The sequence below is a fragment of the Patagioenas fasciata genome, chromosome Z (genome assembly GCF_037038585.1).
Source record: "Patagioenas fasciata isolate bPatFas1 chromosome Z, bPatFas1.hap1, whole genome shotgun sequence".
In the NCBI taxonomy this organism is placed as follows: Eukaryota; Metazoa; Chordata; class Aves; order Columbiformes; family Columbidae; genus Patagioenas; species Patagioenas fasciata.
The window spans coordinates 16,452,452-16,477,828 of record NC_092560.1 but is presented as its reverse complement, the minus strand read 5'-3'; the positions used below and the strand labels follow the sequence as shown (position 1 = coordinate 16,477,828).

Genomic DNA, 25,377 nt, shown 5'->3' with positions numbered 1-25,377 from the left:
CTGGGGTGACTGGTTGATATCAGTGCTCTCCGAAGACCTTAGTGTGTGTCATACTGAAGAACTCTGTACACCACCAAACTTTTACAGCAATTAGATCTTACTGGGAAAATGCCTAGCAAAGGGACTCTGTTTGGCTTCTATTGATTGCTGCATCTTAAGAATTTGCTTGTTTATTGTGTCCAGAGAATAAAGTCATTGTATTAAAAGCATAGAATTTCAAAGCCAAAAAATCAGAGGGCAGGACTTCAGTTGATCATAATAATTCAAGTGTGTTTATTTTGGTTATTAATGAAGCACTAGCTTTCAGATGCCTTGTGACTTTTTCTGTTAGAAGACTTCATGCTTAAGAGAGAGCTTTTGAAGGGTGTGGAAGATTAATCAATTTTAAAGCAGATTATAGGATGCAACTAAGGTATTACAAAGCTAAATTGAGGTGAAAATTAAGTGTATTATCCACCTTGGAAAGGGTGACAGAAAAGGGAAAAAAAGGAAGAAGGAGATGAGAAACTTAATAGGGTAAAACACTACAAATACCTTAAGGAGCCATATGCAAAAGTCAAATGAGATATGGCTGTAGAATCATAATCCTGTGCATGACAGACCTCGCTGACTGAAAGCAGGTTTATGGGAACATGTTGTGTGCACCTGGGAACCTGTGAAGGGGAGCTGGTTCCCTTCTATATATCTTAGAAAGCTTTACACTTTCCTTTATGTTGTGGAAACTTACATGGAGGGTCAGAGAGGAAGGTTTAAAACAGTATGTAACTCAAGTTACAGGAAGTGCGTAGAGTGGCATTAGCCACTTGTTCTTCTTAAATTTGCTTTATCTAGATGATAATGCTGTTGGGCTTTTCCACACACTTCCTCTTCCCCACATGCTCTTCATCTTGAGAGGTGAACTTAGGTGGCAGAAAAGTGTCTGATGCATAGAAAGTTGTCAATGAACTAGAAAGAAATATTGCTCTAAGTCCTAGAACCCACAGTAAAAGGACATGTAGTTAGACAGAAATGCGATTACTAACACTTAGCATTTACTGTGGTTTTGATACTCTGGTGGTCAGTCATGGGAAAAGGAATGACAAGTGAGGTGATACAGGTATCTTTGCAAGGACCTTTGTGGGGATGATACTGAGTCCCAACTGGGACACACTGATTTAATTCACACTGTCAGAATTGTAAATATTTGTGACTGTTTCTTTGTATATTTGCTCTAAATTGAAATTATTGTTCAAAATAGTATTTGTTCCTTTGCTTTTGCATTGTAAAAATCCTGCATTTAAACTTACTTGCGTCAGTTGTGGATGTTAGTGTAGTTTTTTCTTCTTTTTCCAGTCCCCATTCTCCACCTGCCTCAACATGTGAATTTTATCTAGTTGTTTATTGTTTACACGTAGAATCTAACCTTGCTGTGGAGTAGAATTTATCTGGGTGCTGTTCTCAGCGCTCAAGGCTGTTCACAGTTCAGCGTTGCTGTATTTAGCTGCAAAGAGTCTTCTGCATTATCTGTGTTGAGCTATAATGATTATGTTTCAAAAATACTGGATTGTGCTGTTCTTTCTGGACAGTGTTGTCCTGCTTGACGTGGTCATCCAAACTGCATTAATCCTGGTCTGCTATGCAAGTTAAGTCTGCCATATGGGAGACTTCGTTTTGCATTCAGCCTCTGTCCGAGTAAATATTGAACTTGGCATTTGCTTAAAAACATAACAGAGCAAGAAATAAATGATAATCGTTTATAGAATGTGTGGAAAGTTTATTTTCTTAATCTCCCTGCTCTCCTTTCAGATTATTTAAATGTATCTCTTTGTGAAAAGGTCTGACACAGGGGGCAACACTGGTGGGATTTCTTTTCTGATAGCTCCTTCTAACTATGTCAATATTCAGTGTGTTACAGAGATGAGATTTTTTTTTAATCATCTGGAGAAGATGGCAGTTGTTAAACTTCATCAGAGTGTGTCATTTCATACCAAGTCAAACTGTCAGAGAATATTTTTTTAGCAGATGTTTCATGGAAACTTTTATTCTTGAGAGTAGGGTTTATTTCCCAGGATCAAGTAAAGGCCCACGAACTCACAAGTGTGCCATAGCTGCATCATTCAGCCTCAGGTCATTCTTGATGAGTTCACTCTTAAGGCTGCCCTAAGCATTTTTTTTTTTTTTTTTGCAATGTTGTTAGTCATTGCCACCTGGATTTAGCATTCCAGACTGGATCCATGTCATGTTTCAAAACAGGACGACGTGGATCTGTCTTCTGAACAAGTTTGTGTTTCAGTGGTTTGCAGGCGGTATGATTTGTTTCACTGGTAAGGTCTTGGCAATTTTTCCAGATTCAAACTGTCTCTCCCCTATATTCTCATGAGTATTTGCCTACGCAGAATCACAACCCTGGACTTCAGTAGGACCAACTTTGGCCTTTTCAAGCAATTGCTAGGGGAAATCCCGTTAGAAAGGGTAAAGGGGCCCAAGATAGTAGGTTAGTATTCAGGGACTGCTTCTACCAGGCTCAGGATCAGAGCATCCCGATACGTAGGAAGTCAAGGAAGGGAGCCAGGAGACCTGCATGGCTAAACAGGGAACTGTTGGGTAAGCTCAAGTGGAAGAGGAGAGTTTACAGATCATGGAAGGAGGGGCTGGCCACTTGGGGAGAATATAAGGCTGTTGTCAGAGGATGTAGGGAGTCAACTAGAAAAGCTAAGGCCTCCTTAGAATTAAACATGGCGAGAAGGGTCAAGGACAACAGAAAGAGCTTTTTCAAATATGTGGCAGATAAGACTAACACCATAGGCAATGTAGGCCCACTGATGAACGAGGCGGGTGCCCTGGTGACTGAAGATACAGACAAGGCAGAGTTACTGAATGCCTTCTTTGTCTCTGTCTGCTCTGCTGGAGGCTGTCCTGAGGAGCCCCGTACCGCTGAGGCCCCAGAGGAAGGCAGGGCAATGGAGGAGTTTGCCTCGGTTGATGAGGACTGGGTTAGGGAGCAGTTAGGCAATCTGGACATCCATAAATCCATGGGTCTGGATGGGATGCACCCGCAGGTGCTGAGGGAGCTGCAGTACACATTCCTGTGTAACCTCATCTGGGTGTTCCTGCTCCAGCAGGGGGATTGGACTGGATGATCTTTCGAGGTCCCTTCCAATCCCTAACATTCTGTGATTCTGTAAGATCAAATTGGAGATGTCCCTGCTCACTGCAGGGGGTTGGACTAGGTGGCCTTTAAAAGCCCTTTCTAACCCAAACCGTTCTGTGTGTAAAAAACGAAAACCAAACAAAAAACCAACACCAAACCAAAACAACCAAACAGAATTTTTAAAATGGCAAAAAACCCGACCCTCAAAACACCCAACACCCAAGAAAAAACAAAATAACAGTGAAAACAAAACCTCTTTGGCTGTGAAATGTGAAGTTTTATTTTCTCTTGTTAGGCTGGAATTAAAACTGTGTAACAAGTTTTTATCCCTTAGATTTGCCATAAATATGTGTGTGTGTTTTCTATATAACTGTTACTTCAAAACTAAATGGCAGTGAGAGTATATTAAAAATGGTTTTAGTGAAGTTAGGCATTTGCTGTGCTTGTTTTTCCTTGTTGTTGTGTTTATGCATTGCTGTAATGGTTTGTAAACATTTCTGCTTCAAGAGGGGTCAATAGGCTGCTCATGAAACTTCCTTGTGTGCTTTTTGCTTTAAACCAGGTTGTCTAGAATGGAAAAATGCTGGTTTAGGTCATCAGCTTCTCCTGAAGCTTTCTGTGCTAAAAATAAAATTTGGCTGTGTAGCTCAGAGGGTGGGTAGGTGTTGCTGTCATGGTGGATGGGAAGGTTGTGGTGCTTGCAGAGGTCTCTGCTCAGGCAAGCAGGTGTTGCCTTTGCCTGCTGACTTGAGTCTTTCCTCTGGTTGCCGGATTCAGCCACGTGCAGGTGGTTATTTGGGCCAGTTCCTCATGAACTGTAAAAAGGAGAGAGGAAAAAAGGACACCCAGGTTAGCTTAAGTCCATCTAACCCCCCTTCTGATTATCTGTTCTGTATTAGACACTTCATACTTTGTATACACAAAAGCAGCTGAAGGACTTCTGTACTGGAACACAACCTCTTTTCTATTTACTTTCTCTCCCTCCCTCTGTTCCCTGCCCACAAAGCAATGGGAAGCTCCAACAAAGCGCGAGACAAAGACCATCAAGGTCTGGTCACTACTTCACTTGCCTTGGAATAATAAATCCCCCAATCTTATTCAGCCATCAGAAATGTCTGATGGATTTTTGTGTGATTGCCTCAGAGAATTAGCTTTTAAGGAATGCTGTTGCAAACGGCTCATAGACATTTTAACAAATGGGAAGGAGAATTTGGTGTGGTTGGATTGAGTGGGAGTTCTGGAGACTATAGGGGAGAAAGTCAGAATCCAAATTTGGAAAATAATTTCTTGGTAGTAGTTGCAGGTGTTGGAGGTTTTATATCAGCATGGGTTAAAAAATTCTGCATGGATGCTTGTTGAACTTCTACTGCCTCTCCCAGCAGACTGTCATAGAAGACGGGATGAAATGCAGTGTTCGTGAATAAGCTGATTGTCATATTATTGTTATATCTAATCCTCAAATTACTGTATATTTGGCATGCATCAACCAAGGGACTTTTTACATGCTTAATGTTTTCCATGCTCTTATATTACATATTATAAAAACAAGTTTGGAAGAGTTCTTTCTTCTCTCTCCCCAATTTATTTGTCCATGATAAAGAGGCTTTGCTGGTGTGAGGGCTTCTTCACAGGGTGTCTTAACAATTGTTGAACCTCAAGCTGATCTTTTCAGCAGGCCATGTTGTGATAGGACAAGGGGTAATCGTTTTGGGATAAAAGAAGGTATATTCAGGCTAGACATGAGGAAGGAATGTTTTACTATAAGGCTGGTGAAACAATGGCCCAGGTTACGCAGAGAGGTGGTAGATGCCCCATCCCTGGAGACATTCCAGGCCAGGCTGGATGGGGCTCTGAGCAACTTGATCTGGTTGAAGATGTCCCTGCTCATTGCAGGGGGTTGGACTAGATGACCTTTCAAAGTATCTTTCAGCCCACATTGTTCTATGATTCTATGATTTTTACCTGGGCGCTTGCTGGATAGCACTGACCACTTTCACTGAGAAGGTCCATCTCTAGTTCTTCAACACTTGACTCATGCCTGCATTGTTTCAGCAAGGCAGTTGCTTGGAGTGTAGCAGCCACATGGCATAAATTAGAAGCCAAATGAGGTGTGAAATTGCTTGCTGGTAGTCTTGGCACTGCACTGAAGTTTCCTTCTTTTTCTCCCCAAAGTGACATTCCCTTTAACCCTGAGGATGCAGGGACAGGCTAGCAGCATCCAGCTCATAAACTCAAGAGAACTAATTATGCTCTGTTGAAACTTGATGCACACTGCCTGGTAACCTGCGAACTCCTAGGTGAGCCCCATAGCTGTATCAATTACTCTTCAGGTTCAGAAGTGGTATGGGATGTCACTGTGTTTGTTTCTTTAAATTCTTAATCTTCATCTTGATAAAAGGACGTGGACATTGATTTCCTCTGTAGCAGTAAAAGTGAGTGACTGTCTTTTGCATATCTTTTTCTCTTTCCAGTACAAAAAGTGCTTGTCCAAGCAACTCTTAATTGCAGTGGAAAGCTCTTAGAAGTTTTATTTTCTAGTAGAAGTATCACATATTCCTGATTTGAAATGGTATGGAAGTCACTGTACAGTTCCCATCACAAAGGGTCCTTGAGAGCTTGTAGATAAGGTCTGATGGCCTGTCACAGAGATCTGCAGGATGGAGAAAAAAAATTCTGGGTATGGTGAGGTTGCATAAGTGTGCATTATTCCCTTGTGTTAGACACAGTTAAAATTTTGATAACTAAGTATTTTGTTTTCTCATCTCTCCTGTCCTGTGATATCTTGAGATATCATTTCACTTTATATTCTTATCTGATTTCAGAAAGTCCATGTGGAACCTGTACTTAAAGTTGCATTTTAACACGAACTGATGTATTAAGTGCTCAGAGGATTTGGGCACAACTGAAAAAAAGAATTGACAGTCATTGTCCCTAAAAGGAAAAAGTAGAAATAGAGTGCATTCAAGTGCATGCAATAAATTAAAGTTGCAAAAATCTTTTGCCGCTAAAGCAGAGAGGTTTCAAGTAAATAAAAGGGATCTTTGTGTTTACCGAGTAATAAGTACTTCAAAATATGACTGGGAAAAGTTGCATCACAAAGCTGGTAGCTTCTCTCAGAGAGGGTGTGGTCTAGATGCTTAATTAACCTGGACAGAATAATAATGAGATGTACTCAGATGTGATCACCATATTTACCTCTCTAGAGCAAAGGCTTTGATGTCAGAGTGAACCTTAGGAGCATTAGATAAGGAAGTACTTTTACACTGGAAACCTCAGAATCCATAGAAGATGTTCTTGTTCTTTTAATTTGTATCAGCGATGGTTTATTTTTTGGTTTTCTGTTGACAGCCTTTGTGAAAGGCCCCGTGTGACTACCCTTGTGCGCACTTCACAAAGATGGTTGTTTCCAGGTTGGCTGTACTTATCCTTAAAACACCACAGTGGTTTTGTATTGAAAACTAGGGACCTGAAGTTAAATTCCTTTTGCTCAGCCGTTGGAGGCTGTTGTGAGAATGCTTACATCCTCATTTATGTCTACCCTTTCCTACTTAGAAACTGATCAGCCCACGCTACTGCAGGTCCTGCAGCCCTGCTTGTCCAGACTCTCCGGTGTGTTTTACAAAGTCCTGTGAGTCTCTCTGATGTGATGGGGAAGAAGATGCACAAGCAACATAACTAGACACAGGCCTAGGAAAAGTTTTTAGTAGGCTGTTCTTTTTTAAGACTGCTCGAGACGGCAGCTGTCACTCTGGCATTTGGTATATCTGTATTTCTGTCATTCATCTTTGAGCCTGGAAGTCTTTGGCTCAGCATTCCGGCTAAAAGCTTTCTTCGGCCTGAGCTGGTAGAAAAGTGACTGCAGCTGGGTGAAGAACAGGTCTTGCTGGAGCTGTATTTTTCGCTGCTGGGTCTCCAGAAGGCTGTAGATCAGTAGGACTTGACCTGACCTGACTCTGTCCATGAACCAGAGGGTTTGGGTGGCAGCTGGGCTACTCTGTACATAGTGATTCCACCTGAGTGGAAGAGCGCATAAATTCGTTATCTGGTGTTGACCACATGCTTGATACTCTGTAGCATTTCAGGATGAGGAACAATTTTAAAACAATTTTGTTTGAAACAATTCTACCTTCTCTTTTTCCTCCAAAGTCTGGGTGTTGAGAGCAGTTTGTTGCTGTTCTCTCTGTGTGATGCAGGATGGATGTGCACTTGCAGAGATTGCACTGGGGGGGTTAGAATCTAAGTTTTAGGTTTCTATTGGGTCAGATTTTATTATAGGCTGATATGAACTTTTCCAGAAATGTGCTGTGTTCTGTAATGCTTTGGATTTCTTAACAGATGGCAGGAAACAAAATAGGAACTAGGAGTATCTTGCCCATGAGTACAAAGTCATTCTGGAGCTTATGCAGGAGTATTACCGCTATACTTTCTGTCGATGGGCTTCTGATCAATACTGTAAGGGCACTTAGATGTCATTCAGTGCTATTACTCGCAGAAATTTTCAGTATTTTTCTGCGGAAATTGATTTTAGTGGTTTCCATAAAGTAATTTAAGTAGTTGTATGGAAAAGTGCTTTTAAACTCTCATCAATTATTAACTTTTTGTAGGCCATGTTATGTGTCTGTACTTTGCTGTACTTTTAGAGGTAGATATAAATTAAAGCATAATATGTAACATTTGATATTCTGACGTGCTATGTCACTGGCTTTCACAGTCTGAGTTTTGATTTTTTTTTAAATGTATTGAGTGCTTGGGACTTGTTCAGCAAAAAAAAAGAAATGTAGGGAGCTCTCGGAGAAACAAGATATGATTGATGAGTTCATTATGTTGTACTTGCTCTTTTACCTTTCCTCTTTTTTCATCTTATTCCCATCCCATTTCGCACCAGGCTCTGCAGTGTGTTTATACCTGTCACGGCTAAAGCAAGTTAGAAAGATCTGTTGTAATAAACGAAGTTTCTTTGGCTTGTTTCAGAAAGGAAGAAGTTGAAGGAGCACTTTTCCTTTTTTTTTTTTTTGCCTTCCTCCCTCACCCTCCAACAATTTCAATCAGCAAACTGTTCCCTTCTTTTTGGCAGTGACTTGAGACTTCACAGTATTGTCACTGGGATCTGAGCGATTGCAAAATTTAGACTTGGTCTCCTTCCCTTGAGTCTTCTACATAAGTACAGTCAGACCTTGAATAGGTTAGACTGCTATCAAAGTCCTTTCTCACAGTATTTCCCAAAAGAAACACTCTTTTCTACAAAACTCTACTGTCATCCTTTGAACTGTGGAGTGTCCTTTTCTTCTTTGTCATGCCTTTCTCTGCCAGTAGTGAAAACCCTACATTTCTGAGCCAGGTGTAAGAAAAAACAGGCAGGTGGCTTGAAGGTGACACTCGAAACCTGGAAACAGGTTGGGATGTGCAGAAAAAAACCCACCGGGGCTTTGCAGTACTCCTCACACTTGCTGCGTCTGGCTGGGACTGTGTGCACGTAGGCGTTCTCATTGTCACTTTCTCCACCTGAACTCATTCTGTAGGATGAATTTGGGGCAAGTGGTCCTCTCCTACCAAGCTGGATTAGACTTTTCTTTTTGTAGCAGTTAAAGTGAGAAAACAGCTCTGACACTTCCAGAATAGCTGAGCTAGGTAACTGCAATGTGAACTGTACAGGGAGCTTTGTGTTTTCCTTTCCCCTGAAGTAGCGTGAAAGTGTTAGAAAAGTGGGCACGGGTTCTGAGCATTGAACTTAATGTGAGATAGTTGGATTATAGTTCCTCGGGCTCTCTGGGCCTTTTTTCTCCCAAGGATGTATATTATTTTTATAAACATGCATTATATGACTAGAGTATTCTGCTTAAAAGAAAAAATGCAAGCCAACCATGGACTTTGTGTCAGTTAGAGGTGGAGGGCTACGGAGAATGAAATTTCTGTTTGGATTGATGAGATTGGGAGACAGACCCCAAAGCATGGTTTGTTTGTTTTTTTAAATCCCAAATTTGTACATAAAGTTCAAATTTGAAGCTTTTGGACGCAAGCAAGTTTTGTAGTGTATGATGCTGGAGGTACTGATATGAGATGCATTTGGTAGTCAGGCTGTCAGCCCAGCGTGGTGGGGGGAGCCTGAGGTCTGTCCAGGCTGTTCCCAGGTCAGCTAGGGACCAAGGATTCCTCCAGACAACACAGTCTTCTGGGGCAACCAGCTGGTGATCTGCCTGACTCATCAACTGCTGTGCCCGATCTTGTTCACGTCTGATAATGCGGGCCTATTTTGTGCATCTCTCCTTCCTTCTATACCTCCCAGGGATTAATTCAAGGGAGGACTGGAGGAGCCACATACTTTGCAGTTTGGGGGTTAGTGATTTTTTGTGATTAAACTTCCAGAAATGTTCCTTTCTCCTTGCGTTACATCTGGCAAAACTTCATCTGGCTTATTGCATAGCACATGCTCAAAGTACGAGATTGTTTAATGCAACTGTACACATGCTTCCAGAAGCAGAAACACTGGTGGGAATTAGACCTTTGTAACTGGAAGTGACTTTCTGGGTCATCAAATTCTGTGTTGTAGTTGCCAGGAAAACCCCAATATAAAAGGAGAAAAATTCAAATCCTGCTCAATAACTTCAGAGGATTGTTTAGTAGCACAACTGGGAGGAAAATAAACTATCTGTGACTATCTTAAATCATTATTCCAGCTCTTTACTGGGGATGATTAATTTCATTTCACACCTAAATAACAGTTTGTCAGCCTTTGCTAGAAATATATTTTATTTTGTCATGCAAGAACCAAGAGATAAATCTGATATGTTTGTCATATCAAGAAAGGCATGTGAGATGCATAATACTAAATAACTAAGTCACAGCAAACTTCTGTGGAAGTAATTTGATTCTAGAATTTTAAAGACGCAGTTATGCTTCTTCCTTATGGTGTTAATGTCAGTTTAACAAAAGTGTGCATCTTGTAGGAAGAGTGGTTCCTGGAATAACTATAAAATTCTAGTGTGTTTCTTATTCTTCACTTTTCATCTTTTCATCTGTTATTCTTTTGATACTGTCACTGCCAGTCTTCATTATTAATCACTGAACAAGGGAAAAACTCTTACCTTTTTATGATAAGTGGGTAGTATACTTGCTAAATACACTTGCTAAAACTGTTGTTACAGCTATTGAGGAGAGGATGTTTGTTCTCAGGCTTAGTTAGGTTTATGTTGTATATATTGTCCTGTCTTGCACGATAAAGCAGTTTCAGTGAATTGTAACTGGCACTTTGAAAGTTGTGGCTGATGATGTCTTATGCATTCTTCATTGGCAGGTTCCAGTTGCACACTGTTTTGGGCCTCCAGGACATTACAAAAGAAAGTTTTGCACTGTGTGCAGAAAGTCACTAGAGTCACCTGCCTTTCGATGTGAAGGTAAAAAAACCCTACTTGTATTCATGTTTCCAAAGCCTCCCCTTTTCTACGAAAGAATGGAATATAACTTGTCTGTGTTACTGGTCTCAGATATCTGTTGCTTATAAAAGCCATGAGGTGCGTTCAATGGAAAGATATTTCACAATATTATTTGAAAATATTGTTTGTCAAAATAGTACTGCTCTGGGTGTTCAGACACGGATTCTCTGAAAAAACAGTTATTGGAGAAATCACTCAAACACCAGAACTGCTATCTGAAATATATGTTGGCATGAGTAGGTGACTGAGTTTGATATGGGGCAACTCCTTACTTCTCCCTTGTCTCCCCTGTCTTGAATGTCTAGTAGTTGTTGCTCAGTTGATGTTGTGAGGTTGAATAGAATTTAGTATTTTAAAGGAATATCACCTGTGAACTGCTTAAAAAAAGATCCTGCTAATAGAAGAACCAATTCTGTAGGGATTTGAGATGCTTTCAAAATTGCTGTTATGCTGAAGATAATGTCTTATTTAATATGGTCACTCTGTGTGTGTGTAGGGGAAACATTTCTTCTTGATAGCGATATTTAGACTTATGATAGTGCAGTGGTTTTGTTTCTGCGTTTGTCTGGTGAGCTGCATAGCAAATCTAAGCTATGTTCTTCTGACTAGTGGGAATCTTATCACTTAATATAGTTACCACGTCAGTTGGATGATTTGGCGGAATGGTCAAAGAGCTACAGATACCACGGAGTCTTTTCTGATGATCTGTCTTAAGCCCCAGAACTTGTGTGGCATGAGATAAACAGAGAATTTGAAAATAAAATTTTCACTAGCTGTGTCCTCTTAACCCTTGAAAATAACTTTAGTTTAGTGATCTATTTTTGTTAAAGCTTTCTAAATTTTGCTTTCATATTCTTATTCTATTAATTCTATTGTATTAGCATTGTAACCATTTTAAGGGAATATTTATTTTTTCAGACATTTCCATTGAAGTGTTCTTAAACAAGAAATGTGTGAAATTGCATGTTATATTTAGGTATTAGAAGTGCCTGGACATTTTTTTTTCTGGTTTAGTGAAAGTTCTGAATTTCATTCCTTGCATGGATTAAACAGTTTTCTTGCTTTGTGTGGTGTGACTTGTTTGCTGTCTGTTTTCAATACCAGTAAGTCTGCAACTGGTTTCTCTGATACTTTTCCAAACTGCAGCTTAAAAAGGGCAGCTGAGGTTCATAAGATGCACAAGATTCTTCCTTAGCTCTTCAAAAATACTTCCAGAATTTGTTTTAAAAGTCAGCTTTTTTAAGCTCTAGAGCTTTTAAATCCAGGTGGAGATGTTGAATTTTCTTCCTTTTTATTTTGTTTTTTTGCTTACTTCTAATTACTTCACTTAATAGTACAAGTCTACTGATGGTTATGATGTTCTCATCTGATATTGGAATTTAAATAACTTTTCCTGGAATCTTTAATAATAATAATAATTAAGATTGAAAAGAAAGTTGGGATGAAGTTAGTTTCCTTTTCTAAGCAAATGATTGACATAATTGATATACTTTTAAAATAATTTAAATAACTTGGTTTGGACTCTTCATATCTTATAATAAAATTTATTGAAATTTTGAGACACACACTAAACACTGTGGGTGCGTGGTGGGGCCTCTGTTCTCAGAAATGAGCGTGTATGTGTATAAACTCCTGGTGAGATAAGTGCATACACTTAATTAGCAAAAATGATAATATTCGGACTTGAGATTCTGCTGACAATTACTAAGTGCTTTGGATAGCTATTTTTGCTGTAGAATTCCAGCAGTTGAACCTGAACTCAGGATGGTGGGAGTTGCTCTCCCTTTTATTTCCAAGAAGAAGGGCTGGAAAGAAAAAAAAGAAGAAAGGGAGTAACCCAAACATTTTTTCAGTGTTGGGTCGCTTATGAAAGTTTCTTAATAAGCATCAACCAGGAGCAGCAGATTTTACTGGGGAGGGAGGCAGTTAAGCTCTTAAATGTTATTCTGCCAAGTTTATGCACCTGAAATTAACCACCTTGGCTTTTGGCAATTAGGAATTCACAGCGCTTTCATGTCTAGCTTGAACAGAGAACTGTCATTCTGAGTTAAGGGTGTAGATTATGGAAGGGCTGATAAAGATGGAAGTTCTTTTTGTAGGCTCTCTGATTTGACTTTTATATACTAAAAACTTAATCTTTCCTATCAGCGGGGTAACTGTCTTAAGGCTTAAGTCCTTTGACACTCCCACCCTTGACATGCACACATTTTCATAATAGTTCTGGGTTGAGGTTGGTTTTAGAAGCAGCAGATGTGAATTAAACTGGGGAAAAGCTCTGTATTCTTACAAAATGTAGTGAAGGGCAGTGTGTGATCCTGTTAGCAAAATTAACAATAAAAACCCCACTGCTTTTGTTAATTCCTTGAAGCCATAATTTGATCTACAAAAACTTTTGCCATTAGTGAGGATATGGCTCGATGTATCTAGTTTGCCTGGTAGCTGAATTGGCAAAACTAAAATATTCCTGCCATGTCTGTGAATATGGAGAAATATGAGCAGAGGAGGGACCGCGTCAAACTTCACGTAAAAATTATTGAGCTCAAGGGAGACACACAATATGGGAACCTGTACGTGAGAGCTTCTGGTTGACTTAGCCCTGGTAAAGGAGGCTTCCCCTTGCTGTGGTGGCAGATCATGATCTTCTGGGGAGTTAGAATAAGACAGTGCTGATCGCCTTTCTAGAGCCCAGAGGGTGATTTCAAGATAAGATATTATTCTCTATGTAATTTAATATTGTTTTCAAGGTACTTTCCAATAATGTGGCTAATGTGCAGTTGCCACCTTCCAACCTTCAGGTCTTTAGATTTCAGTGGTGTGCTGGGAGCATTAACCTGTGTGAACCGAACAGAAAAAAAAAAAAAAAGGAAGAATTTGACGCTTGCTTCTTACTTTCATTTACTTGACAAAGAGTCAGATGCCTTCCTAGGGTACACACATCTTTAAAAAGCAGCTAGAAGAGGATCTTTTTCCTACATCTCTGCCGATGAGGTCCATAGAGAACTCTCCTAACTCTTGCCATAATGAAGCTATGCATTCAGACCTTTTAGTTGTTTGTTTGGGTTTTTTTAAAATGACTGATCCTTTGCAGTATAACATTCTAGCTGTTGTGTTCTATGGTGGTTGGTTTGTTTGTTTTTAGCGTCTCTTTTCTTTCACATCTGATACTTCAAGTCAGCTTTTAGTAATAAAGATACTTTATCCAAAACCAAACTTGACCAAAACTTTATAGGCTTCACTAAAACTTCTTCCAGTTACAGTATCTAACAGTTATTTTCAAAGACAATGTTAAGCTTACTTAAGAGAGTGCGCTGAAAAGTTTATTACTTTCCTGGCAATGAAGTGGTGATTTACCATACGCAGACACAACTTGGAGGAACCTCTGAGATTAACATATCAGTTTATTCTGGTCAGGTTGAAAATCAAACCCCTTGACATCTGACAATGACAAGGGTTTATTTCCTGACTAAAACACGCTTTCTGGCTGTTGCAGTCTCCCTGAAAATGATGTCATCCAGTCGTTTTGCATGTTCCTATGTCAGTGTGTGCCGTACCCCTTCCCAAACCCCAGCAAGCCCGTGTGTGCAGTGCGGGTCAGCGGCTGGTCCCAGTGAGCCAGCTGGGGCCCTGGCAGTGACCCCCGCCTGGCTGGGGCTGGGGACCCCAACCGCCTCGTCTCGTTTGTCCCTGTGTTAACGGGGGTGAAGAGACAGGCTGTCCAGCAGAAAAGTGTCTTGTAAAGGGGATGGAGTGTTGTTCCAGGAGGACCATTACTTTACAGACTTGGTGATGTTTGGATGCAGGAGAACTTCGTTAATGCTTCTAACATTCGACTTGTTTTGGATTCGATTAAATCAAAGTAGACTTCAGTCATGATTACACTGGAGTAGGCAGGGGTTCATGTGGAACTGTGAGACAAAACTGTAATAAGCCAAAGAGTTGGTACAAATTTAACTTCCTGTATTGGAGCATATATGGCAAGTGCTTATGAGCAAAATTAGCTCAGCCTTTCCTTGTATTTGCTGTATCAGTGTAACACAAAGGAAATGGAGCAACACACAGGACAGTACTGATAAACTTCTTTTATTGCCTATCTTTGCTAATCGGAGAAGAACATGGAGAACAGAAAGTACGGTGCAAAAAGGTAGTTGAGGAGTATTGGAGGGGTGAAGGCAGAGGAGGAGGGAGGAGCTGCAAAAAAATGGCGGTATCCAGCTTTAAAAAGTTTTCTTGTTTTCATGCTTTTAGTTTGTGAGCTACACGTGCACACAGACTGTATCCCGTTTGCTTGCAGTGACTGCCGGCAGTGCCACCAGGATGGGCACCAGGACCAGGTAAGTGCGGATGCCTCTGCAGCAGAAAATGGTCTCGTGTTTTTGGTGTACAAACATGGGCTGGAGGAGGGGGAAGAGTTCTGGCCTTTTCTTTTGCATGCTGCCAATTATCAAAGCAGTTTTGTTGCTTATGGACAGTCAAAGGAAGTGTGTGGCTTCAGAATGTGGTGCAGGTAGTGAGATGAACTGAAATTCTAACATATTGAACATCAGTGAAACTGTGCTGAAAACTTTGTGCACTTTATATGTCCTCATTAAAAAGAAAAAAAAAAAATCAAGCATCTTATCTAAAAATTTGCATTGCAGAAGCTGACATGGAACTGGTTTTTTCCTATATGTTGAGCTGTGGGCTGCATTGCATCCCTGGCAAACATTATCATGTTCCTCAGGCTTCCTGTAGTCTGTCTGAGGCAAGACTGCCAGCTTCCCCCTGTAAAATACATGCATAATACCGACCTTCCAGGATTTCTTTTTTTTTTTTGGAGGAATGTTGGTTTTGGTGGACCATGAAGAAAAAGCACTACGTGATAATTTTTTGAGAGTTTGTTAAACTGCTTTCAGTGGAATGTAAGGTTGTTCAGGTTCATATTCGTAGTAAGAAAATACTAATGCCCTAGTCTGTGTTGCTGTTTCCTCAGAGCTGTTTGAATTACTGGTTCTCAAATAGGTTGAAGATGCTTCTGTATCTGTTTTGTGTAACACGAAGTCTTGATCTGTTCCCCAGGACACTTACCACCACCACTGGAGGGAGGGAAACCTTTCTTCGAGTGCTCGTTGTGAAGTGTGCAAAAAAACCTGTGGCTCTTCTGAGGTGCTGTCTGGCATGAGATGTGAATGGTGTGGCATCCTGGTATGTTGTGCTGTTGCATATGTTTGTGTACACATAGTTATTTAAACACTTTGTATAAATATACTTTGCGCACTTTATAAATATACTTTATATATGCTTTATAAATACAATTAATTTGTACACTTATTTATATAAATATGTATGTATTTATGAGATAGATGGAAAATCTGATTTTTTTAAATCCTCCTCTGTTAGTCATTAAAGTGAGCAATTCTCAAAATTACAGTTAAACTTTATATAAATCCAGTTGAATTAAAATTTAACAGGGACTAATCACTTTAGATTTATGCTTAGAAGCCTACTGTTACTTTTTCTGTGTGAAATCAGAATTTCTTTCAAATCACATGAATTCTGCAAGGTCAAAGAGTTAGCATTCTAATATGCTTATTCTTCTTTTGGTGTAGAACAGGTCTTAACCTGTGTGGTTGGTTGAGTTTTTTTAAGCTGTTGATATTGCTTTCTGTGTTTTTCCATTCACCTGATGTGTGTCTAATTCCTGTCCAACATGATGGTTCCCTTCAATAATCATCATGCCAGCCACAGCTTTGCACATACACATGTTCTGCTGTGTAGATAACAATTGATGCATCCACTTAATGCTACATCTTATTGGAATATGGAAGTGCAAAGTAGCACCAGATGGGATAGGAACTGAGAAGTATATGTTACAAATCATTCATTTGCCACTTAATGCAAGATGAGGTACTTTACGTAATAATTACTCAGTATTTTGGTATTACTTGAATTTTTTTTTTGTTAATATTATGGGGGTTGTATTTTTAATCTGAGGTGGAAGGGGCTGTCTTTGAGCAGTCTAACAAATGTAACTTGCTATATGGCCACACATACAAAGGTTTGGTTGTTCAATAATGGCAGAAGATCTCACACGAGTATGAAGGCAGAAACTAGACAGTCATATTTTGCAATAAAACTTCAAACAGTGTGATCTTTGAATCTGCAAGTGAAAACAGCTATTTAAGAGAATATTGCTATTTTCAAGCTATTCCATATAACATGCCTACCTTCCCACCTCCCCCAGTAAATATCTGTGTGGAAGATCCAGAGTTGGAGAACAAAACTTTAAACTTCTTCGCATAGCTGTATAAAAACCCTTAGTTTTTAATGGAGCAAGTTTGTAGTACTTAGAGTTTCTCCCCATTAAGAATTACCATTTTTGGTTATATAAGAACTGAATGGAGCAAATGAAAATCATGGGTGACAAATGGGTCACTCATTTAATGAAGTTATTTACAGAAAGTCTATATATGTTCTAGCCTGCGTTTTCCAATTCCAGTGCATTTTTTGTTATAAACATTTTTTTTTTTCCTTTGTGTCTCACAAAGTCCTTAATTGATAATTCTATTTATAGGCTCATGCTGCTTGCTACATAATCGTCACACCAGAATGTACTTTTGGAAGACTAAGGAATATGATTCTTCCTCCAAGCTGTGTGCAGTTATTTTCTCGCAACTTCAGCAAACTGCATTGTTTTCGAATCTCAGAAAATTTGCAAACAGAATCAGGTAAAAACATCAAAGTTGAATGCAACTAACCGATGAGCATGTTTAGCCTAGAGTTGTAATTCACTGAAGCATATGATTGCTGATTTTCACTGGCTTTAGTGGCAATACTTTAACTTCTTGCTATTTCTTGGGCAGGGTAAAGATTTTTAAATGCACACTGTGAGCAGAATGTTTAAAGTTCTCGGTACTGGTGCAGGGCAATTTGAAAACTGTTCTTTAAACAGTAAGCGTGCAGAAAGTGCGAAGCTAAAATTAAAAAATTTGCTTAGCATATTAGTGTTACCACTGCTACAAACACTTGTTGATTTTTATTTGTCATATCATGCATACAGATATTTTTATTTGCCTCTGATTAAGCCTCTGCCCTTTTCAGATTTCCCTGCTGAAAGAAAATCATGTGTTCAGCAGGGTAATGTTCTGCTGCCATCTAGAGTGCATGTTTGTTTAACAGCCTTTTAGGAACAAGAGGATTTTTTTTAAGCTGCTGAAGTATTTTCTAATTTATATTTTGATTATTATGTTGTTCTGAAGCTATTATTTTGGTGCCTGACAACAAGAAAGCAAATAAAAGGTAGGCAAAATGTAGGTTGTAGAGGTTAAAAATTTGCAACTGCACTTTCCTCAACCTGACAGGTTGTTCTTGAACTTTCTGCTTTGACCAGGTAGGTTGTTTTTTGGTGGTGGTGTTTGGTCACTAGCAGGAGACACACATTCTTTTGTTCAGAAGCTGTGGCAGGAGTCCTGCTACTGCATAAACTGCAGGACCTGAAGTCTAAATAACCTGTATACACCAAAGTGACTTAGGAAAGTGTGAAGGGGAGAAGAGCAGTTATGTTACTTTTGTTGGTGGGCAAGTGTTTTTTTCGTGAGTTATTTTTCTTTTTAATGAATTTGGTTGGTGGGGGAAGGTGAAGTACAGCACATACTTGAAAGTCGTGTAGCATTTAGTCATCCAACATAAGAAATACCAGAAATGAACAATTTGGATGAGCCTGGTTTTGCTGAAAGACTCATTACGAACCTTGATCCAGGTGTATTGTTAGGTATTATACAAGTGTCCCAAAGGCTTAACAGAAGATGAGGTTGTATTATTATTAACAGAAGTTAATCGCAAACCTTTAAAATATCCTCTTCAGATGTGACTTTTGGTGTTAACTCAGTTTGTCTTTTAAACAGTGTTATGTTCTTTTAATATGTCAGACTTAAACTTCTTCTGTTTTTAGTTTCTAAATCACCTCTAAATTGAGCACAGAGCACCTTCAGTGAAAGAATTCAGTGTTTTACCTGTGCCTTCTAGTCTCTTCCTTCATTATTTTTTATGATGGAAGAGAAGGTTTTCCATTTCAGAGCTTAGGCTACATGCTAAGTGTATGAGTTTGTGTTATGCATATTCAGGGTTTTTAAAGTAACAATATTTTTGCATTCCCTTGTTTAAAATGAATGTCTTGTACTTTGAATTGAGAGAATGCAGTACAGATGAGTCTTTATCTGGTGGGTAGAAACAAACGCACAGGGAAGGGGAAATACTCAGTAACTTAATTTGGACCATTTCCATTGCTTTAATGTGATGTGAAAAGTATATAAGAAACCACATTCAGAAAGCCAGAATGTGCTTTTGTAGTGCCCAGCTTGCATATACCTAGATAAACTATGGCGATGCTCTGAAAAATCTCTTTTCTAACACCAGATCTCTTTTCTGGTGGTCTGTGAGAATTCCTGCTCCCTGTTGCATGGTGGGCAATGTCCTCCCATGATGGGGGCTGCTGACACCAGGGGAGCAGGGGCTGAACCGTGGGGATGCTCCCCTTTCCTCCTGCTGCTGTTTCCAGGTGTACCTCAGGACCTGGCAGCTACCCCAGCACTTGGCATCTTTTCTTCATGGTCAATGGGCCAGAGTTGTGGCTCAGTGCAAGGCATCGAGAATAATAATTGTGGTGCGGTACCTGCCTTGCACTGTGCTGTGCATAAGGTGTTTTGTTCTGTTTTTCTTTAGCCAGTGATGGTACGTGACACTTGTTTTATCAGCCAGGTCCCTGATGTTCAGGTACAAGTCTGGTGCCTCTATGCATGGCTACTGGTTAATCTTACTGAATCTTGCTGACTTCCCTAGTAACTCTCTTGCTCTGAAAATCTGTCTTAACTGGTTTTATTTTCTTTTTCTCTCTTGTTTTGTACTTCGATTTCCTGCTTTCTTCCCTCGCTGCAAGGCATAGTTTTTATAAAGGTGTTGCCTGGTTTGTATATTTTGGGAGCTTTGTCTGCATCCCAATCAAGACTGACTGGGAGTTTCAGTGGGTAGGAGTACGAAAACTGTTACATGATCAGCACACTGGGTTGGCTTACATTGCCAGCTGCTGCTGCCCTTAGACATGAAAAATCTATCGCGTTTGGGTTTGCACCGGTCTTTCTGTATGGACCTGCGAGTCAGGAATGAGCATGCAGCCAGGATGTTGTCTTCACGGAAGCAAACATAACTGTTACTAGCTGTTATTTTAATATTTTCTGAGTATTTGGTGTGTGATTTTGCAGGCTGTTCTACTATCTGACTTGTTAGCTCCTAGCTTTTATTGATAGCGATGAGCTGCTGTCAAAGTCCTCTTCTGGAGGAAATTATTTATATAATACCCACACTTCTAACTGGAAAGCTGTTACTGCAATTCCTGGACTAATTTGGTGATTTAAAACTCAGTGGAAACCTTATATACTTTGGTTATAGGCAAACATCACAGCTTAAGCAAAGGATGAAATGCAGTAGTTGTAATACTAAAGGTAATCGTAGAAGGACTTCAGGTATACCTTCACTGTAGTTACATGACAATGCAAGCTGGGGTTTTTCTTAGTGCTGGTTTTATAATACCAATTATTATCACAAAATAGGCCAAGGAAGAAAGAGTACTTTTCTGACTGCATTCTTTTGTGTTAGGTTCCTTGATGGAAACCATCCCTGAAGGACAGCCACTTTTTTTTTTTTAACTAGTTCAAATTAATAAGAGTCCTTTCTTAAAATGTTTCTGTTTTCACAGATGAAGATGATGATGTTGATGGGTCAACACAGGGATCAGCAAAAGATGTCCAAATTTCAACAGATTCAAGTAAGCAGAATTTTAGTAAGTGGTGAATAATCACCCATTCCAGTCTTCAATTTTATAATCTTGCTTTGCCTTATGAAAAAAATATTAAGTGGCTATTTTACTAATGCTAGGTATCAATTTGAGGTACGAAGTGTTGGTCCAACACATATGTTAATGATGTGACAAATATCTGCTTTCTGTTGTCCACTGATAGATTGGCATAAGTGACAATCTGTTCGTTATCCTGTCAAACTGATAATTCTCTCAGCTTGGTAATCAAAAAAGAAAGCAAGGTATTAACAATCTGTAGATAAGCAGGCAATTTAAAAGGCAAACAGCAAGTCTTTTCAAAGGCTTTTTCTTTTAAGATGGCTGGATCCAAATCTTACTGAAGACACTACGTGATGGATTTTTTTTTTCAGCGTGGGGATGTTGTAGTAGAAGTGTATTTATTCCTGTGCATCAGGATTGGGATAAGGGTCATTGCATCTTACATGGCTCGATTTCTTATGCTTGTGGAGTTTTCTGGGGTTGGTATTAGCCAAAGTCTTCCTTTTCAGAAGATGAAACCAACCACAATTTAAGGGCATCTCACTCCTTATATCTATATTAGTAAGTAGAGAAACATGGTACTTGCTACCATGATGCTTGCTGCATGGATGGTTGTAAAAAATGAAATTTCTGGTCAATATTTTTTTAACTATTATTTTTTTTAATAGACTATAGTTCTTACAAATTTAATAGGTTAATTGTGCAAATGCTGTTTGGAGTTTTAAAAAAAATCCATCTCTGTAAATAATTAACTCAGTTATGGAAGTGATCCCAAGCATGCTTTTATTTCCCTTCTTAAAATGCGAAGCTGGTGTCTCTTGCTGACTGTGGGTTGTGATCCACCACCACGCTGCCTCATTATGGGATCAGGCTCTGACTAACTGCAGTTCTGTCTAAAGAAACTTTCACTTTTTCCAGTGTTTTAAGTGACATATGTGGTTGTGTGTCCGGACTTCCATACTTCACCAGCTATGGCTATTTCCCTTACTTATGACCGTCAAAGAGCAAATTATATATCCAGATACTTCAGCTGGATTGGTGGAATGTACTGGTACAGAACAGTTGAGCTTTAGACAACCTTTCGCAAAGAACACAAAAAGTTATGGAATTTTGGGGCAGGATACAAACTTTAATATGTCCTTTGTTCATGTACAGTGTGTGTCTGTGGACTGGAGAAGACAGCAGTAGATGGTACGTGTTCAAGGCTCACGTGCAGAATTGTCACTTGTGTTTTAAATAGAACAGTGGCATTGAAACAAATTGCTTCCCCATAATGCATTTTTACAAAACAGAAGTCAGTGTAGAGCCCAGTTACTTTGCTATGATTTAGAAAGCTTGATAGGTAGGGAATGATTCTAATGTCTTTTTAAAAACAAAGTATTCGCCAAAAATACACAGCAGCATCTTGTCTCCTCTGTGGCTAAGCAGGATGAAGGTCTGGTGGTGGCAATGTGTGTGTCTATACATACACATATTCTGATACATAAATATGTTTAGATATACCTGTGTGTGTGGCTTTGTGCACGTACGTGTGCATATATATACGCACACACACACCCACTCCCCTCTGGGTCTGTTGGTGGACTCCCAGCCCCCATGGTCTCTCCATCAGTCATCCTGGACCTCCTGGTCCTTCCAGGGGTCATCTCTGACGGGTGCCTCGCTCACAGAGACACACACACGGGGCTCCCAGGCCACTCACCTTGCGTGTTGGTGAGTCCAGCCTGATGTTTGCTGGTGCTCACACGGCAGCTGTCACTGTGGTTGCTGAATACATGGATATGTGGGACACAGTGACCTGTGGTCCTGCTTCATTTGCTGCACCCTGGAGCCCATATGCGCATATGTATACACAACAGTAGAAACCACACCTGCAAGAAGAGTTAGAAATAGCATTTAATGGGAAGTCAGGACAAACTGTGGTGATCAGGTTCAGGACATGACCAGGCAAGCACACCAACCAGCAACCTCTTTACCTGTGACCAGCTTCTTTTATCTCCTTATCCCTCTATTTTCCCATGCTCATTCCTCCCCAGGCCACCGTGATCCCTCCCTGCCCCTGCCTTTGGTTCCTCCCCTGAACATCTCCTAACAACTCTTGTACAATCTCAGAATGTTCTACCCATGCGTCTTGTAGAGCCTCACGCCCTGGGCGACCTCCACACTTGGTAAGGTGACCCACTGAGCTGCTCCTGCACCAGGGCAGGGCCTGGCTTCTCTGATAACTTCTCTGACAAAATTATTGGGGTTCACCTGGCAGCCACTGTGCTTCTGTGCCTCTGTGTGTGGGAACTCATAACCTGTCAAATTAAATATGGCAGAAGCACGGTCATAGTGTGCTGGACCTCTTCTACGCATCTCTAGATAATCTCCTTTCTGTAATATGGGTCAAGAGTGAGCTGCTCATTAGCTTCTGTGTGTTGACTCAGCAGCTCTGCCACATCTTTTGGGATGTTTCTGTGCTCTCCCTCAGGAGTGTCTGAACGGAATTACATTGCAGAATATGGTGGCTTTTCTTAATTCCAGCTCTCCATGCTTTAGAGTTGCGTATTTTTTGAAACAGTGAAGACAAGTCAGAACAAATTGAATAACATTGACTTGTAAAGACATGCTTTTCCATAGGAAAGAAGCCAGTAGGAAAGGTTGCAAAATCTGTAGATTAATTTTGGAAGGAAATTTGAATTAGTAGTTTGCACTCCCTTTTGTTTCTTTGCTATTGTAGTAGGTTTTTTGAGTGAAGTGTAGAGTTAGAAGATGAAAATCTTAATTTGGGGAGCTTAAATATATTGTCAACAATGTAATTTAGCCTATGGAAATACTGAAGCCACATGCATAAAATGACCTTAAAAGCAACCTTACGCTTTCTGAGATGATAGCTTTAACAGACTTACAGAGCAGGTTTGGAACAGCACTATAAATCCTTGTGCCTGAGAACATGAGCCAGCTTCTAAGGACTTGTCTGCACAATTTAAAATTAACTAGAGGAGAATTGAATGTTAAAGGAATAGTAGGTTAAACATCACATGAGTGCTCTTGTTAGTATAGGTAGTTGTGTTGCCTCGGGAATGACCTGAGCCCCAAAGTCCATTTTCATACTAAAATAATTCTTGGTCATTGTGGGAATATATAACTGATCAAACTGTTCAGTGTTGACAGACCTTAGATAGCTGGGGATGGAGGTACAGAGAGGGATTAAAAGTGCTCCTTTGGGGCGCCTCTCAGGGGTGTGCATGGCCTGTCCTGTCTCAGATGCGATGTTGGACTAGGTTTCAACCAGCACAGATTATTCGTGTTTTCCTGGAGACAAAATTCATTGGTCTTGGCTAAGATGCAACCACAGATGTAATCTGTCAAGCTCGAGAAGTCAAAGGCAACCTTTGAAAATAATTCCTTTTCTTTCATGGTAATACGAAGACTTAGTGGAGAGGGAAAAAAAAGAAGAAAGGTTGGTTTATTGTATACATGTAACAAATGAACCCCAGAGGAGCTATCTCAGTAATTCTTGAAATAAAAAATTAGTTATTAAGAGTTCTCACTTGTGTGTCAGTCTGCAGGGATCCAGGAACATGAAAATACGTTAAATTCTGCCTAATTGCTTGCCAGGAATCAATAAAAGCTGAGGGTACTTGACTACTGTATAGTGAGGCCTAGGCAGCTTTTTTTTTACTATTATTTTAAAGCTTATCCATTTTTGACAGTGGTTGGAGATGTTGCTTCTCCATGTCCTCAACTTCTTTGCTCACAAAAGCTTCTCTTCAGTGGTACTTTAGGAGATACTCAGTTACAAGTTAAATTGCTGTACCTGGTGTCATGCTGAGAATGCTTTTTCCCCCAAGACAATTTGCTTCACCTGCATTTGAAGGTATTTTGAAACAATAGGGTTATGCTTGACTGTGTTGAGTGAACTAGTGGTTTAAGTGCTAGGAGAAGTTGTGTAGTTCCTTTTCTTGGGTGAATTGCCTGTAACTACTGGGAAAAGAAAAATGGGTGTTCTGAAAAATGTTACTTTCCCTTTTGCTTCACTTTCCCCCTTGTGCATGTCTTCTTTCCTCTCCTTCCCTCAGCCCCCTTCATATGCCTTTTCTGACACTTGATATTGCCCAGTATTGTTCTCACTTCTTACCAAGTTGTGTTTTGTGCTTTGCCCCAGCTTGTTTCTCCCAGTTTCCCTCTTTCCCTAAGCACAAAATGTACTCCCCAGTGTTGCTGTCCCTTTGACTTGATTCCCTTTCAGTCTGCCTGCTCCTCTCTTGCTCCCTGAATCTCTTCACCCCTCATGCTTTGTCTCTTTCAAGTTGGGGTCTACTTCAGGGAAGGCGAGCACGTCTTTTTGACTGCCTCGTGAAAGTGTAAAGTGGTTTTATGGAAAATCTCCTCAAGAAGAAAGATTGAAAAAATTTTCCTGTAGTTCTGTAGCATCATTGCTGGAAGACTATGGAGATAAATTCACAAATGCTGACAGCTAGTGTTAATTTATTCCCTTCCTTAGGGGTCCTTATGACAAAGCTTATCAGGTTAAACTTTAATCATAGATACTGAAGAATGATGTGGACATCCATGCTTTTCGGTTGTTTCTGTGCTTATGCATTCCCTTTGCTTTAACATCCTGCTTGTCCTGGTGCTTGGGTACAGTTTCCCCTAGCAGCCCCCTGGAAGCATGTACAGACACTTTTCAGGAGGTGTATTGAGGGCTCGACAGAATTTCTGTCCATGTGCGTGTGGAACCCATTTGTCAGACAGGGACACGTGAAGAGTGGTGGGCACGGTCCCAACCCGGGGGTCCTGCCCCGTGCGGGTCTCTCAGCCCTCACTGGGTGCATGTGAACTGTCCGCCGCTGCATGTGCCCATCTAATACAGGAGAAAATACAAGTGTCAAGAGGAAATCCTCTGAAGGAGGTTTTAGAGGAGCCTGACGAGAGCAATGGGAGCTGTGGTGCTGTCAGCAAACCTGCTTTTCACAGCATGTCCTTCCACAGCCGCTGTTTGGCCA

At 40.2% G+C, this 25,377-nt stretch overlaps 1 protein-coding gene across 1 annotated transcript in view; it reads left to right on the top strand.

The window, feature by feature from the left end:
• Nucleotides 1-25,377, top strand: part of DGKQ (diacylglycerol kinase theta) — a 100,876-nt gene that overhangs the window by 29,468 nt on the left and 46,031 nt on the right. Inside the window, exons 3-7 of the mRNA XM_065861102.2 lie at nucleotides 10,422-10,521; nucleotides 14,806-14,891; nucleotides 15,616-15,741; nucleotides 17,111-17,264; nucleotides 20,288-20,356. Of these exons, the coding sequence (XP_065717174.1) occupies nucleotides 10,422-10,521; nucleotides 14,806-14,891; nucleotides 15,616-15,741; nucleotides 17,111-17,264; nucleotides 20,288-20,356 (535 nt within the window). The remainder of the gene's footprint in view (nucleotides 1-10,421; nucleotides 10,522-14,805; nucleotides 14,892-15,615; nucleotides 15,742-17,110; nucleotides 17,265-20,287; nucleotides 20,357-25,377) is intronic.